A 14,177-nucleotide genomic window follows, 5' to 3' on the forward strand; every position below is an offset into this window, starting at 1 on the left:
TTCCTTCATCTGGGACATATTCCTCTTCCATCTGATTTTGACTAACTCCCTGTGACTGTGGTTTCTGTTCCACAGGCTGCAGGATTTTAGTTCTTCTGCTGTCTGCCCTCTGGTGATTGAGGCTGTCTAAGAGGTTTGTGCAGGCTTCCTGATGGGAGGGGCTGGTTCCTGCCCCTTGGTGAGTGGGACTGGGTTTTGTCCCTCTGTTGGGTAGGGCTGTGCTCAGGGAGACTTTAATAAGCCCCTTGTCTGCTGATGGGTGGGGCTGTGTTCCCACCCTGTTGGTTGTTTGGCCTGAGGCATCCCAGCAGTGGAGCCTACAGGCTGTATGGTGGGGCTAACAGTGGCCTCTGGGAGGGCTCAGACCAATGAGTAGTTCCCAGAACTGCTGCTGCCAGTGTCTTTGTTCCCTCAGTGAGCCACAGCTGCCCCCCCACCTCTGCAGGAGATCCTCCAATACTAGCAGGTAGGTCTGGCCCAGTCACTAAAAACAGTAGGTCACTACTTTTTTTCCTGAGTCCTGGTACACACAAGACTGTGTGTGCCCTTCAAGAGTGGAGTTTGTTTCCCCCAGTCCTGTCGTAATCCTATGATCAAACCCTGCTGGCCTTCAAACCCAGATTCTCTGGGGACTCCTCCTCCTGTTGCCAGACCCCCATGCTAGGAAGCCTGACATGGGGCTCAAAACATTCACTCCTGTGGGATAACTTCTTGCAATAACTGTTTTCCAGTTTGTGGGTCACCCACTCATCAGGTATGGGATTTGATTTTATTGCGGTTGCACCCTTCCCACTGTCTCACTGTGGTTTCTTTGTCTCTGGATGTAGGGTATCTTTTTCAGTAAGTTCCAGCGTTTTTTTGTCAATGGTCGTTCACCAGTTGGTTGTGACTTTTGGTGTTTTCGTAGGAAGAGGGTGAGCTCACATCCTTCTACTTCATTGTCTTCAGCTAATCCTCCATCCCCTTACTTTCAATTCATGTGTGTCCTTTGCCCTAAAGTAGGTCTCTTGTAGGCAGCATGTTGTAGGCTCTTATAGTAATCTTTTGATTTCCATCATAATTAAAAATCCTCACGTAGTTGGATAGGTGGGTCAGCCCCTTGATTGCATTCAGGCTGCAACCTAGTTCTTTGAGGAAATAAAACAGACTGTCCTTATTTTACAAATTAGAGTCTGCAAAACCAGAAATGTGGCTCTAGAAACAATTCAAAAGTTCATCTCACTTTACCAATCCCCAAACCTCCCCTATTCATTTCAAAATGCTTGCAGCTACTGTAAAAGATCAGGATGTTAGAAGAGAACTGTTCTAAAAAGATAGATAGGAAATTTTAAATAGCAGTTACCCTAGACTTCTGATAATAAAGAAATATACCTTAAAACTCCTAGGAAAAGGAAACAATCAGCAAAACAAAGAGATAACCTACTGACTGGGAGAAAATATTTGCAAATGATATGACCAATAAGGGATTGATATCCAAAATATATAAAGTGTTCATACAAGTCAATATCAAAAAAACAACCTGAGTAAAAAATGGGCAGAGGATCTGAATAGACATTTTTCCAAAGAAGACATACAGATGGCCAACAGACACAAGATGATCAACATCTCTAATTATCAGAGAAATGCAAATCAAAACCACATTGAGATATCACCTCATACCTGTCAGAATGGCTATCATCAAAAAGATTATAAATAACAAATAATGGCAAGGATGTGGAGAAAAGGGGACTGTCCTACAGTATTGGTATAAATGAACATTTGTGCAACCACTATAGATAACAGTATGCAACCCAGCAATCCCACTACTGGGCATATACCTTGAGAAAACCATAATTCAAAGAGTCATGTACCACAGTGTTCACTGCAGCTCTATTTACAATAGCCAGGACATGGAAGCAACCTAAACGTCCATCAACAGATGAATGGATAAAGATGTGGCACATATATACAATGGAATATTACTCAGCCATAAAAAGAAAGGAAATTGAGTTATTTGTAATGAGGTGGATGGACCTAGAGTCTGTCATACAGAGTGAAGTCAGAAAGAGAAAAACAAATACGGTACGCTAACACATATATATGGAATCTAAAAAAAAAAAAAAAAAATGGTTCTGAAAAACATAGGGGCAGGACAGGAATAAAGACACAGATGTAGAGAATGAACTTGAGGACATAGGGAGGGGGAAAGGTAAGCTGGGACGAAGTGAGAGAATGGCATGGGCATATATACACTACCAAATGTAAAATAGCTAGCTAGTGGGAAGCAGCCACATAGCACACGGAGATCAGCTCCGTGCTTTATGTCCACCTAGAGGGGTCAGATAGGGAGGGAGACACAAGAGGGAGGAGATATGGGGATATATGTATATGTATAGCTGATTCATTTTGTTATACAGCAGAAACTAACACACCATTGTAAAGCAATTATACTCCAATAAATATGTTTAAAACAAAACAAAACAAAACAAAATGGAGGTGCCTCAAAAAACTGAAATTATAGAACTACCTTAAGATCCAGCAATTCCACTCCTGGGTATATATCCAAGGAAAACAAACAGTAATTCAAAAGATACATGCATCCTAATGTTCAAAGCAGCATTATTTAGAATTGCCGAGTTATGGAAGCAACATTAAGTGTCAATCAACGAACAACTGGCTTAAGAAGATTTAGTATGTATACACAGTGGAATGTACTCAGTCCTTAAAGAATGAAATACTGCCATTTGCCACAACATAGATGGACCTAGAGAATATTATGCTCAGTGAAGTAAGTCAGAAAAGACAAATACTCTGTTATCACTTATTTTGGAATCTAAAAAATAAAACAAATGAACGTACGAAACAAAACAGTAATGGACTCACAGATATAGAGAACAAACTAGTGGTTACCAGTCGATAGAGGGAAGGAGGGAGGAGCAAGGCAGGAGCTGGGGATTAAGAGGTACAAACTACTATGTATAAAATAAGCAACAAGGACAGATTGTACAGCACAGGGAAATACAGCCATTACTTTGTAATTTTAAATGGAGTATAATCTATAAATACTGAATCACTATGTTGTACGCCTAAAGCTAATTTAATACTGTAAAGCAACTATACTTAAAAAAAAAAAACTCCTACAAGAAAACTTGCATTCTTCCTCTGTCCCTTGAAGATGTAAATCTTATCATGTCTTTGAAATGTAAACACCCAGGAGATAGCTAAGGTACTGCCTATAATCACCTGAGACTGGGAAAAAAAAAGGAGTTGAGGGGAAGAGGCTTTTAGAAAATAGACTGCTATAAAAACTTCCATGGCTAAAATTTTGGGATGGAAGCTACAGGGTCTGTTTGTGTGTGTTTGTTACGTCTATGGATATATTATGTATATGTGATACTTTTCTACCTCTGGATGAATATTGCCAAAATTAATTTGTAAAAAGATCTATTTAATTGGCTTAAAGAAAAAAGCACTCATCAAATTTAATATTTCTAAACTCTCAGAAACATAATACAAACCAATCCAAATTCTTCTCAAGTTTATGTGATCTGGGATAATTTTCAGTAAATAAAAGCTAGTTTAAGTATGTATCTGTTACAAAATTTGCCATGGTGGCTGTTTTAATGTCTCATGAAATTTTCATAAGTAACCTAAATATGATTGTTTAAAACTTAACTAGTTCTTAAGTGAACTTCTCAACAATAATTAAGTTTTATGATATGTCTACTTAAATAGTTTCCAGAATCTCTTTGGTAACTTATACCCTTAGAGTTTTGGTAAGTGATGAAATTTCTTTGGATATCTTCATCATTTCTAAATAAAATACTGAAACATTAATTATTGAACATCTATTTACTTTTGGCTTCTTACTACATAGGAACTAAAAATACTTGGATGTATAAATAAATGTGTCCTATTCTACACTGAAGAATTGTACTGTTAAAGTGTATTCTTTTAGAAATTATGAAATGTATGCATTAATTTGCTAGTCTACAGAATGCTGGTGTAACAGTTCACAATCACTAGAAATTAAGGTTTAAGTGTTAAGAATTCTAATTTATATAATTAAAACTGAGAAATAATAAGAAAAACAACTGTATGCAACTCTATTCTGATTGTTTCAGAATGGGAAAGAGAATAAAGGACAAACTAAATGTGTATGGAACATTGGAGAGAGACTTTTACTTTGTCAAGCTGGCTAAAATGGAAGGAATTTATTATAACCGTTCTAAAAAATAAGTTTTAGTTTTATATAAGTACACTACTGATATTAAAACTTCTCTTTCAGGACAAAATTTTTTTGGACTACTGGTCTGCTATTGATAAGACTGTGAAAGGTTTTTCTTTACCTTTTAAGTAGTCTGCCTAGAAAACAAAGAAAAATAACTTCCTATGCCTCATGTCTGACTGCTTAAGAAAATGCTCGTCTAAGGTGCTTTTTGTTGTTTGTTTTACAACTATGTAACTTTCTGTATTTGCCTGCAAAGTCTTTAATTGTTGCTTTGGTTAAGTGAATAATATTGTTTAACAGTGACCTATGATAGTATGGTGTTTTAAAACCAAATATTTTTGACAAATCTCTCCAAAATCAAATTCTAAATAAGGCTTTTTGACCTTTAACTCTGGGATTTTCCAGAGGGCCCCTGGAACGTCTCATGAGATTTGTTCTCTCTCTCCCCTTATAAAAAGAGAGATATAAATTAGGATTACTTGATATATTAAATTACATGGGAAACACTGACATAATACTAAAAGTTATATTTATATGGATGTTATTATATGGATGTTATTAATATGTCTTATAGAAACTATAAAATTCCTAAATATCTGATATGTAATATTATCAACCATAATTCCAGTTGTCTTAAAATACTGTGTCATAGAAATAACCAAATTTCCTTATCAAATGCATTATCATGAAATTTCATCAGATCTTTAACCATGGACATTTTTAAGTCTCTTGTCGTTTATAGTTATTGTAAAAGTGTTCCTGCAAAAGTGCTTCATCTTCAATGAGACTCATGGAAAGGACTCTAACAAGAACAGGTTTCTGATAATTTTCAATTTATACCACTGAATTAGGTAAGAATTTGCAGAACTCTAATGGGGAAACTGATGGCTTCATAAAACTAACAAAAGATCCATAAAAATTAACTACATGGGACTGAATGAACTACTGAGGATCATTATAATTTTTATGACTTTGTTTGAAACATTGCTATGTTTTGTTTTTCCAGATTTAAGGAAACCTTGTTCTTTTCTCTTAAGCTATCAGTAATTTGGTAAAATATACCTTTGTGAACAAAGATGAAACATGTTTTTCTCCTACCTGATCCCTCCAGAATTCAGAAACTCTTAGTGAGTATTCTTATTTTCATGGATACAGTTATTTCCATAAGTCCAATAAGAATCCTTTCTCCTCGTAACAGGACACAATTGGAAACACTGGTTATATCCTCAAGGCTTTGACTGGAATGTCTTATTTGAGAATGTGCATAGAACAGAAAAACTAGACTGTTTTAAGGAACTAAGGTTGATTTTATGGAGCCAATAAACCTTGGAAAACCAGCCTGGTACCTTGATTACAGAGTTCCCAGTAACCTTACCAGGTGAGTAAGGAAGGTTATTTCCTGGCAAGTACAAGGACTTCAGGCTATTTTGGGGACCTCTAAAAGAGAAATTAACCCAAATACAGTTGACCCTTCAACAACACAGGGGTTAGGGGTGCCAACACCACCCCTCCACCCTCTAACCCCCTCTAAACACAGTCAAAAATCTGCATATTTATAGTCAGCCCTCTGTACCCACAGTTCTGCCTCCACAGATTCAACCAGCCATGGATTGTGTAGTACTGTAGTATATGTTTATTGAAAATCTGTAGAAGTGGACCCACGCAGTTCAAGTCCATGTTGTTCAAGGGTCAACAGTACATAGCTATTGCAAGCGAAATCTGATGGTAAGTCCTTGGCTCGGCTTCCTAGCCTCAAGAGGCTTTCGAAAGGTCAATCTGAGATTCCTTATGAAAATTTCCAGGAAAGGAGATTTAAAAGCATCTATATGGTCCATTACTATTCTTGTTGAACTTATGTAAATAATCAGGCCAAGTTTAGTGCAACTAGAATGAAAATAGTTTAGTCTTACTGTGGTTATCTTTGTTAGAAATGGGGGTCACTGCAGAGAGAGAAATCATGTTTCAGTAATACAGCTTTGTGGACATCAGATTCTAGTGCTGTTATCTTTGACGTTTGGGTTTCTACCTGTAAACTAGACTGGATCCTGAATCATTCTAGTTTCCACCCCAAACTGCCATGTGGATTATTTTGACTTAAAGGGAATCAAGACCCAGCAGACTTGAGAAAAGCTTTTTACCTATCCCTTAACTGCCTTAAAAGAATTTAGATACGGGGCCTGCACCAGAATGAGCTATTACCAGAGATAACTTTTTTAATCTCAAAAGACTTATCTGCATGACAGGACAAACGTCTGATTACCAAACACCTGTTCTTCCCATTTTCCTGTGAATTACCCTCCTCCCCTTTGAAGGCCAGGTCCTTATCTCTGTCCTTAGCTCAGGACAGTATATAAGCCTCAACTGCCTGACTGACTTTAGTCTACTATTTTTATGCAGATCTTGAATGTACAAAATTATTTTTTCTCCTGTTAATCCATCTTATGTCAATTTATTTATTAGACCAACCAAAGAATCTAGAAGGGAAGGGAAAATTTTTCTACCCTTGCAGTGTACACATACATGTACACGTATGTGCATGCATACCCCAGAATATAGCAAAATTCAACAAGAAAGTTGTAACTTCTAAAGACCAGGAATACATTTCTTTTTTTTCCCCATTTTTAACTTTCTTTAAATTGAGATATAATTGACATATAAGGTTATATTAGTTTTAGGTGTACAACATAGTGATTTGATATATGTATATATTGTGAAAGAATTACCACAATAAGTATAGATATCATCCATCATCAACTCAGTTACATTGTTTTTTCTTGTGAAAAGAATTTTTAAGATCTATTCTCTTAGTAACTTGCAAATATATACTACAGTATTGTTAACTGTAGTCATCATGCTGTACATTACAGAGGAATGCATTTCTTGAATTAAGTTGAATCATTGACCTAGAATGGTTCCCAGTCTATGGGTCTCAGACTCCAAAGTTACTAGTGAGACAACTTCAAGCCTATAAATTCAAATGTATATTAAACACGGTCTACAAGTGAATAAATGTGAATGTATTTAAATGGTCTTTAATTATTAATGAGATTAATATAAATTATTTTGAAAACAAAACAGTTATATTTTCATAATTTTTGGAAACTGTATAGTGGAATCATTTTGGGCTTTTGATTTTCCTTTATTTTCTTTGACGCTTTTAAAATTAAACCAAGTCATTAACCAATTCATCTGATTATATTTGAATTATTTATAATGAAAATTCATTTATAATGAAAATTCATTTTGACTTCTATATTCCTGAAGTTTTGGGGTATTTAAACGTATGGCTACTAAGCAAATGTTTTGAATTGCTTTTAAATATTCAAAGTATTATTTGTGATTTTAAAAGAACTTTAGAAGTTTGAGTAACTGTCACCTGTAATAATATCTATACTTCTGGATCAGAATCTTTTACTTACAGCTCAGCAAAGTTCTTCCAGTCATCTTCACTGATGGATGGCCTTGTGTGACTGAGCGCAGTCATTAAATGTGACTGACTAATAGCCAGACTCGTTCTGATGGGGCCTGGTTGGTTAAGGGCATCATCCTCCTTAAATTAAAAAAAAAGACAAAAGTTAACTTAGAGACATGATGGAAAAGGAAGTCCAAGTGTTATTTCTTTTTGCCAGTTTTCTTAGGAGACTATACATTCCCTTTCTCCTAAGATTACTAAAAATTGTTAGCACATAATCATTTGACTGATTGATGTGTTTCAGTCCCTTGTTTATAAAGAGAGCTCATTTACCAATCAAAAAATACATATCAATAAGGAAAAACAATTTTTAAAAAGTTTTACAATTATAATGAAGAGGAAAAAGCCATACTCCAATTTGGCTTTGGTATCTGCCTTTGATAATACTGATATCTGCCCGAAGTTGATCTCTTTGTTCCTGTGTGAGCTCTTGATAACCCTCTTGTGAGGCTGTTCTGAAGACTGGGGGTTGTGAGGACTGATCTTTCCCAGGAACTCCAGGAAAATCCCGAGTCATGGAGCTTGGTGCTGACAGGCATTGTGAGCTCTTCGTTGTTAAGCATAATAATGAGAGAAGGAAGGGAGAAGGGGAGAGAGGAAGGGAGGGAAAAAGAGCAAAGGAGAAAAAAATTATTTATCAAAGATAGAATTATGAACTTTAAGCAATAAAACTTTAACATGGGTAAGCTTACATTTTAATTAACTGAAATTAAGCAAGTTTAAAATACGTTCATATTCTATAAAGGTTCATCCATACCTATGTTGCTGAACCACCACAGAGTGAAAACTGCCAATCATACAAGGTTTTTATAATGCTTTGTTATTAAATCCACCACAAATGCCCTAATGATAGGGTATATACTAAGGTTCTGGGACATTTCTACATGTAAGTTAAGAAACAGAAAACAAAGACTAGAATTAAAACAGCTTACTATTCCTGAGAATAAAAATGGGTTATGTTTATATTTTTAAAAACCTAATAAAGGAAATTTACCCTCAAATCACTAAATATTTGTAAAAATGTTAACCACTAAAGCAACAGTGAACCACTGTTAATTTTCTGAGATATGTGTCAAATGCTATTTTAGTTTAGAAAAACAATGATATTGCCCAAATTTAATCTAAACATTTTCCTTGTTGAAACATTACTACTACTAAGTTTTTCACTGTGCTTATATTTTCCACCAGAAGTATTACCAATAGATAACATTTGGTTGTTAGAATTTTTGACATTATTGTACCAAATTTCTCATTATCCTCAACTGTTCTACAATAACAGAATTTAAGTTTAATACAAAATGAATCTGCTACTAAAGATGTTTTAAAGCCACTAATGAAGGGAGAAAAACCTGAAAGAAACCAAAGGGTAATCACAACCACTGGCTACTTCGGCTCCCCTTACTGCCAGCTCTGTCTTAACATAGAGTGAAAATGATTAGTGTAAGAAAAGACTGTTTTACTGAAGGACAAACCAACCAGAAAGAACATGTGGGGCTAGTTAGGACATAAATTACACCAACATACAGCTGTCTATTTCAGAATTGTACAGTGACTGCACAAGGTACCAAATCAGAAGAGGTTCCGTTTCCAAGTTCTGATTCATAAGAGCTTCCAAAGTAGAGCCGGTACATATTGAATTTTGATTCATCTGGAAGCACCTCAGACATCTCTAGAGAAACAAGGGACTGCTCTAAGCCACATTCTCCATCTCCAGCTGAATCATCAGAGCCACTGCTGTGGTTAAGAAAAACCATTGAAGACAGACTCAGGTCACTATCAGAGCTGGAACCTCCATCCTAAAACACACAAAAGGACAACCAGTTGTAAAGCTCTAAATAGTCCACAATTCAAAAATAAACCACACAGAGACAGCATTCTAATAGACCAGTACAAGGAAACTTGAGGCATTTTTTTACAAATGCTCTTATTGATTCTCTAATGATTCTGAGTCACATCACAAAATTTTAACTATTAAAATAAGGAGAGAACATATGGAATGTGTAGATAACTTGCCAACCATCTCCCCCAAAACTAACAAAGCTAGGACTCAGACCTCGATTTTATTTTCATGTCTCTTTCAATTCACATTTTTCTACTCTGAAATGATAAAGCACTCTATAACATGGCTGATTCATCATTATAGAGTAGTTTACTTGTAAACACCTTTTTTCCCCTTTCATTAGCAGAAAAAAAACTTCAATGGCTTGCCAAAATAAATAGCAAAAACTTGGCAGTATCTAAATTTAGTCCCCGCAAGTATCTCCAACAAAATGTAGCAGAGGGGAGTATACAGTTGAAAACCCTTCCCAGAAAATATACGGTAAAGTCCATAATGTGGCAGAGATCAAATTATTTTCTGCCAAAATTAAAATATTATCCTTAGAGAAAAAAACTGATTCTAGGGCTGGAGAACAGATAAGATAAACCTAGAACATCCTGTTGTATAGGGAAGTACGTAAGTGATCAAAGGATGATGAGGACATATCAAAAGGACACAGAAGCCATCCAAAAGGGGCTCCTATTGGCCATATCTGGGACAATTTGAGTTTCAAAATAACTATCTGATGATCTTTTTTAAAAGTAAAAAATGAATTTAAAATCTCAATATAATTCTTACCTCAATTCAAAGAATACCCTTCCACACACCAACATATTTTGCCAATAGTAAGGTAATGTTAGAGAAATAGACACCAAACTCTTCATATAATTACAAATTCTCTGCAAAGCCAATATTCCAATTATGGTACACTCGACTAAAGGTAAATTTCTATACAGTTAACTAAAGTTGTTAAAAAGTAGGAATTTCTTTTAAGGTTGAAATTTTGACACTGAACTGCTCGTATCACTCATAAGACACCATAGTAACGATCTCCTCATATAACTCACCTGCAGCCCACAGGACAGCAGCCTTCCATGTAAGGCCTCTAACTGGGCATTGTAAAGTAAAGCTTTCAGATCAGCTCCCGTAAAGGAGCTGGTTACTGATGCCACGTTCTGAAGGTCCACATCATCTGCCAGAGGTAGAGAGTCACTGAGAACGTTTAAAATTTCAAGACGAGACACCTGAAGGGAGAAAAACTAATTGATTTAACAAATAAAATTGAATATGTTATTTTAAACTGTGTCTCTTAGGATTTTTCTTATAAATTCACTTCATATATCTTATAAGCTTTACAAATAAGTTGAGGAATGTACCAGTAGGCTACATCTATCTTCCTTGGAACTTTTTCCCTAACAGAAGGAACATAGGAAAATGAATGAAAATCAACATTCTTAACTATTTAGTGTAAAGCATTTCTAATTCAGACAGTGCTTATTTTCTAGATTTGGGCAAATGAGCCAAGAAAGTGTTTTGAAAGAAAAAATAACTGCTACATGTGATATATAGACATTTTATACCTTTGACTATTCATTTGTCTATTTCTTCTTTTACTCATTCATTTCTAAATTGGGGAAAAAGAGCTCCATCAACATAGGACTAGGAAAAAGTCCTAGTCTCTATGTAACATGCATAGATGCTTCCTAGTCCTATGCTTGATTCAGTATCAGTCTTTTGTCTGGATAATGAGGTGTGTGATCTTTGAACACAGGGAACATGGACATGCAATACTTGTTTTTCCAATTGGCCAACACTGAAAGAGTATAAAGTTTTCAGACTTGCATGGAATGGCTGGGCCAAAAAAAGGCTTTGCATCTAATTCAGAATCTTTTCATGCTGTAAGAAAGCACTGACTAAGGCCTTTGCCGAAAGCTGGTCTTCTAAGACGGCTTCTATTACCTGGCAGAAGTAAAGTTCACAAGGAAAGAGTATAGCATTTGTTGGATTTTGGACTCAAAACATGAAATTGTCACCTGATCAGGAGGAGGACAGTATACACATTTATCTAGTCGGCCAGGCCTGAGCAGGGCAGGGTCAATCAAGTCAGGGCGACTAGTGGCAGCCAATACATAAACACCTGGGGGGGGAATAAAAATCCTTTACTAAATCCTTGTGAAATTTTGTTATAAGAAGATATTTCTGTATTTACAATTATTACCCTGTAAGCCTTCTACTCCATCCAACTGAGTCAGCAACTGGTTAACTACACGATCTGTAACTCCTGTATTATCGTGGCCTCGTCGAGGTGCAATAGATTCAAATTCATCAAAGAAAAGGATGCAGGGCTTTGCAGCCTGTGCTCTGGGGAAACAAACAGTATTTCCTATCTGAATAGGGCTTCAGAGTTTGCAAAGTAATTTCATATATATATCTATATCTGTATACACACACACATATATATATATTTATGTATTTATTTAATTGTTCACAACAAACCCTTAAGGAAGGCAAGGCATATGTAATTATCCTTGTTTTCAGTAAACCAGGTCTTAGAGAGGTCAGGGAAGACACATGCCTTCTGGACAGAGACTAAAACAAAAACCAGTCTTACTCAATGAGTGAAATGCTTCTTTGATTCTTATTACAAGTAAACTCTTTTTAACATGCTTATTGGCCATCTGCACTTCTTTTGTGCAATGTATCTTCATATCTTTTGTCCATTACATTTTGGCGAGCTTAGTACTTTTATTCTGTAAGGCTCTCTATAAAATATATTTTAGTTATATATATTACATTTTTTTCTAACTTGAACTTTGACATATAGTTTTATTAATTTATTAACTAATTTTGTTTTCATTAAAAAGAAGGTAACATAAGTTCCATCTCTGGTAAAAGGATGGACTAGATGTCTAAAGAATCGCCCCTAATACAAAATATCTGTCATGGTGACGGAAAAAACTCAACAAATATCTTAGTAAATACATGGCAAGTAAGATAAATCTGGGGCCAACAACACACTGGATTACCTGTGCCTTGACGTTTAGCAAAACTCTCTTAAAAAACCAACTAGGTCTGATGTTTGATTTATGCAAGGATTTTTAACTAGCGCCCATTGTTTTCCCCCCTTTACAAGACTATTCAGATTTTGTTTCTTCTTTGCTTGACTGTGGTCAAATATATTTTGTCTATGTTACCCAAGTTTCAAAAACACTGGCATAAAGTTTATAATATTATTTCACAATATTCCCTTATTATCTTTTACATTTCTGGTATATCTTTAGTCTTGCTTCCTCCCCTTTATCCCTAATGTTGTTTATTCATGCTTGCTTTCTTCTTGATCAGTCTTGCTGGAGATCAACTGTATCAGGTTTACAAAACATATTTGGGTTTGTGAACTTCTCTACTGAATTGTTTTCTATTTCACTAATTTCTGTTCTTTATTATTTCCGTCTTTATTTTCATTTATACCTGTCTTTTTCTAATTTCATGAGATGGATACCCAGTGATTAACTTTCAGTCTTTTTTCTTTTCTAAAAATTAAAAGCTGTATTTTCCTTGAAATAAGTTTTGCAGTATCTCACAATTTTAATAAACAGCATTTTCCTTATTAGTGCTCATTATTTTCCATTAGATCTCTTCTTTCACTTATGATTTATTTTTTAAAAAAATATCTAAATGTATGGGGGGGCTTATCCTTTTCTTGATTATTTTAACTTGTGTTTTCAGAAAATGGAGTCTATGATATTATTTCTTTGAAACATTGCAATCACTATGTATGGCCTGACATATGGCCAATTTTCAAAAATGTTCCAGGTGTGCCTGAAAAGAATGTGTATTCTCCAATTGTTGGGTACATGTTCTAAATATGCTTACATCAACCTTGCTGAATATGTTGTTTAAATCTTCTAAATTTTTACTATTTTTTTAAACTATTTTTTCACTAATTACTGAGAACTGTGTTAAAATCTTCTACTATGAAGGTGGATCTGTCAATTTCTCCTTGGAGTTCTATAAATTTTTGCCTTAAATATTTTGAAGTTACAGTATTAGATACAAATAATTTTATAATTGTAATATATTTCTGGTAAATTGAACCTTTTGTCAATATGTGGTTGACTGTCTTTACCTGTAATAGGCTTTTCTGGTAATATTCTTTTCTTATATTGGGTGGTAGCAATACAAGAGTTCATTTTATTATTCTTTAAAATATATATGTACATTATATATATTCTCCTAATTGCATATTTTATAATAAAATTTTAGTGGAATGGAACAAAGTAGCTCTTTCATTTAGAAGCTTCCTGTAATCCCATCACATTTAAGTAATTTTTTTACTCTTAAATATTAGCTTCTGTATTCATATGTATTTTTATATAAATGCAGTAATAATTATACTCTATTTTAATTACATTGACCACATGGAATCTTAATTTATAAAAGAGATAAATTGGGGTAATTATGTGCTTCATATATTTTGAGAATCCTTGAGTAACCACTTATGATTCCACTTTCAGCATTTCAGAAATATTTCTATTGTAAATATAAAACCAAATAATTTCCAAAACTTAATATCAAAAATGTTTTATATTTAAGTGGTATTTGGTAAAACAGTGAATTTTTGTTCTTCAGTTTATTAATAACCCACATAAATCACAGGTTTCAAACATCAGTTTTTC

General features: G+C 34.8%; 1 protein-coding gene across 2 annotated transcripts in view; it reads right to left on the bottom strand.

Moving 5' to 3' along the window:
• PEX1 (peroxisomal biogenesis factor 1) overlaps nucleotides 1-14,177 on the bottom strand; it is a 73,802-nt gene that overhangs the window by 14,796 nt on the left and 44,829 nt on the right. Inside the window, exons 18-23 of one of the 2 annotated variants that reach the window (XM_004265606.4) lie at nucleotides 11,720-11,862; nucleotides 11,535-11,638; nucleotides 10,569-10,745; nucleotides 9,248-9,478; nucleotides 8,035-8,229; nucleotides 7,630-7,760 (exon numbers count right to left, since the gene is read on the bottom strand). In XM_004265606.4, coding sequence (XP_004265654.1) covers nucleotides 7,630-7,760; nucleotides 8,035-8,229; nucleotides 9,248-9,478; nucleotides 10,569-10,745; nucleotides 11,535-11,638; nucleotides 11,720-11,862 — 981 coding nt within the window. Of the gene's footprint in view, nucleotides 1-7,629; nucleotides 7,761-8,034; nucleotides 8,230-9,206; nucleotides 9,479-10,568; nucleotides 10,746-11,534; nucleotides 11,639-11,719; nucleotides 11,863-14,177 lie in introns of those variants that run through there. The other variant, XM_033420482.2, reaches the window with a different exon arrangement.

This window comes from Orcinus orca, chromosome 9 (genome assembly GCF_937001465.1).
Source record: "Orcinus orca chromosome 9, mOrcOrc1.1, whole genome shotgun sequence".
NCBI lineage: Eukaryota > Metazoa > Chordata > Mammalia > Artiodactyla > Delphinidae > Orcinus > Orcinus orca.